Source organism: Numida meleagris, chromosome 3 (assembly GCF_002078875.1).
Source record: "Numida meleagris isolate 19003 breed g44 Domestic line chromosome 3, NumMel1.0, whole genome shotgun sequence".
Taxonomy (NCBI): domain Eukaryota; kingdom Metazoa; phylum Chordata; class Aves; order Galliformes; family Numididae; genus Numida; species Numida meleagris.
Window position 1 is genome coordinate 6,993,292 of NC_034411.1, and position 2,998 is coordinate 6,996,289.

Genomic DNA, 2,998 nt, shown 5'->3' on the forward strand with positions numbered 1-2,998 from the left:
AAAAAAAAAAAAACACGACAAAACCACCGAGAAAACAAAACGATGCACAGCGCTGAGACACGCTACGGGCATCCGAGCCGCTCCGCTCAGCCCGTACCTGCGCTGCCCGCGCCAGCGGGGCAGATTTTAGCGCATTTCGCACGGGGTGAGAACGAGCTGCCACCGAAAGCGGCTGAGGCCGAGGGGGGAACTTTTCGGCTCTTTCAAAACCTCTCCGAACGTTTCTTTTTCAGGAGAGAGTGGACTGAGTGCCGGTGGCGGGGAGGCGCGCTGGGGAAGCAGAGCTCGCCCCGTTCGGGTGGCACCGCGCCGCGCACGCAGAGCCGTTGCGGGGCCGCAGCGTTTTCTCCTCCCGGAGGTGCGCGGTTCTTGCCGGCAGCCAACACCAGCCCCGGCCCCGGCGCTCGGCTCTGCTTTGTCTCTGCGAAATGTTACGGGACAGCCCCGTGCCCTCGGCCTGACCCGCGGAGATGGCTCTTCAGATAGAAATAAATCAATCAACAAACAAACAAGCAAATAAATAAAACAACCCCCATCCCGACTGACTGCGGCCGACCCCGGTCGTCCTTCCCACCCGGCCCCCACCCCACCCCCGCCAAATAAACCCACCCCACCCCCCCAAACCCCAGCGCCGGGGCTCGGAGCGCAGCGCGGAGCCGGTGCCGTTCGGCACCCGGGGCCGCGGCGGTGTACAAAGAGCACAATGAGCGCAGGGCCCGGGCGTGGGGAGCCGGGCGTGGGGCTGCAATTGTAATTAAACTGCGAAGAGAAATGGACGCCGAGATTGGTCTTGACACTAATTACCAGCGAGAAAGACATTTATGCAAATTTACCAGAAGCCTCAACTTCTGCAGAGCTGAAACGGAGGGGGAAGAAGGGGAGAGAGACAAAAAATTACCTTCTCTAATTCCAACAGATGAAACCTTAATACTTGTATGGCTTGGATCATCTGCAAAGACACAAACAGCGCGTTTATCCCCCTCCGGGTGGGGCCGCCCCCCCGCCCCTGCCCCGCTTCGCTTTGGTGGTAAATAAAAACTTGTTTTGATTTATGGCGATGCCACTAGAAGTTAATAGCGGCGGCTTTGTGCGCCGCTTAACGAGAAGCGACCTGGGGCTCACCGAAAAATAAAAGCCCCCTCTGCCACGGAGCGATGGGATTACGTGCGTCGCAAGCATCGCTTTTTGCGAAACAGGAATAAAAAATGGGTCCCCCCTCACCACGGCCGCTTTGGGAAAGAGGGAGGAAGTCTCCTGTTAAAATAGTTCTATATCGGGGAGGGGGGAAAATAGCGAACGGGGCGATGGGAGCGCAGCGTCGGTGCGGCGGTGGCCGTGGGCAGCGCGATGGGACCCCCCCCCCGCCCCCCCGCGGCACCGCGCCGGGATGGGCCCGGTAACAGCGGTGCTAAAAAGCGAAGGGAGATTTATCCACGTGAGAGGGTTTCGCTTTGGCACCGCACGGCGCTTGTCACAGCCCGCAAGGAGAANCAGCGCCGCCCCCCGCGGCTTTTCCCCCTCGCAGCGCTTCGGGGGGCACAAAGCCCGCGGGCAGGAGCTCCCCACCCCAACATCCCGCAGCCCGTGCTGCGGGGGGAAATAGTGGGGGCAGTGCTCCCGCCGCGATGCAACGCACCTTTCTGCCGGGCTCTACGCGCAGCTCCTGGCGGTAATGGCAAAGCGGCCGAAGGGAACCGCTGTCTGCTCGGCTGCGCCTTGCTTTAACAAAAGGAAACCTCCAGAGTCGGGAGCTGATTGCTCCTAACACCGTATTTACGGAGCGGATCATACGGGAGAAATAACTTCGGCTTCCAGAGGCGGCTGCCGCCGGCCCCCCCCCCCCAGCCCTCCCCACCTCGCCGCCCTCCGCTCCAGCGGGCAGAGAAAGCCGACCCGTGCAAAGCCGACCCGAATAAAAGAACCAACTCGCGGCCACCTCCGTTCCGCTCCCGACCTCCCGAGCCCGGCGCTCCCGCACGGGGAGCAGTGAGCGGGGCACGCGGCGATGCGGGGAGGGAGAAGGGGAAAAGCTCCTTGCAGCCCCCCCCGCTGCCCCCCCGGGCACAGAAGCGCCGGGCTCCGCGCAGCCCAGCCCCGGCCTGGCACGGCCACAGCCGCTCAGCGCCTCGGGGCTTCGCCTGGGGTTCCGAGCTCTCTTGCTCTCTTTCTCTCTCTCTCCCTTTTTTTTTTTTTTTTTTTTTTGGAAAACCCGAACCGCAAATAATTCAAAACCCGGGCCCCGTTTTATTTTCTCCCCCCCCCACCCCCCTTGATTTTTTTTTCCCCTATTAAGTAAAATAAAATGGGCGCGTTTGCAGCAGGCAGGCGTGCACAAAGCAATGTTCACTGAAGTCTAAAAGCGTTCGGCCAAGGAAAACTGACAAGACAGACTAATGAACCGTAGAGACGGGAAGAAAATAGCCAGCATTTGCTAGATTTCAAACCCTCTCTGTCTTCCCCGGACCACCTATCTCGGATTTTATTATTATTTTTGTATACGGCTCCAGCCGTCCCTTTTCTAAGCCACCAGAAGCCGGCGATTCACGGATAACACTTCTATTATTGTAAAGGGTAAATAAAATAAAGACAAAAATTAAAAGCGACAAGAACCAGGTCGAGTTTGCAGGCGACGCTTTTACAAGCTCATCTCGCCAGGTCGAATCCGGGAGCAAGCCTTAATGAAGCAATAATAGCCGCATTATTCAAAAATTTTCATTTCGATGGAAATTTATCTAAAAGGGACTTAATCATATGCAAATAATAAAAGGAGGCGTAGTGACCCGGCGAGCGCTCTGCATACAGATCTCAGCGCGGCACTGCGGGACCGTACCTGATCGGTGAGGTTTGCCGACCGCGTTATGTCCTCGCTGTCCGATTTTGATCCGCCCTCTCTATCGTCTATGACCAAATCGATAGGCATTTTTCCTTTCAAACAGCTAATATACCGGTGGCAGAAATTGTCACATAATTCGTGTACCTACATTGAGGTGGGGGCGGG

General features: G+C 57.7%; 1 protein-coding gene and 1 long non-coding RNA gene across 2 annotated transcripts in view; both read right to left on the reverse strand.

Moving 5' to 3' along the window:
- Positions 1-1,761, reverse strand: part of LOC110397011 — a 4,880-nt gene extending 3,119 nt beyond the window's left edge. Inside the window, exon 1 of the long non-coding RNA XR_002437461.1 lies at positions 1,637-1,761. This is a non-coding gene — a long non-coding RNA (uncharacterized LOC110397011). The remainder of the gene's footprint in view (positions 1-1,636) is intronic.
- MEIS1 (Meis homeobox 1) overlaps positions 1-2,998 on the reverse strand; it is a gene marked incomplete in the record, with an annotated part of 95,798 nt that overhangs the window by 87,412 nt on the left and 5,388 nt on the right. The window contains 1 exon segment of the mRNA XM_021392939.1: positions 2,831-2,977. Within this exon segment, the coding sequence (XP_021248614.1) occupies positions 2,831-2,977 (147 nt within the window).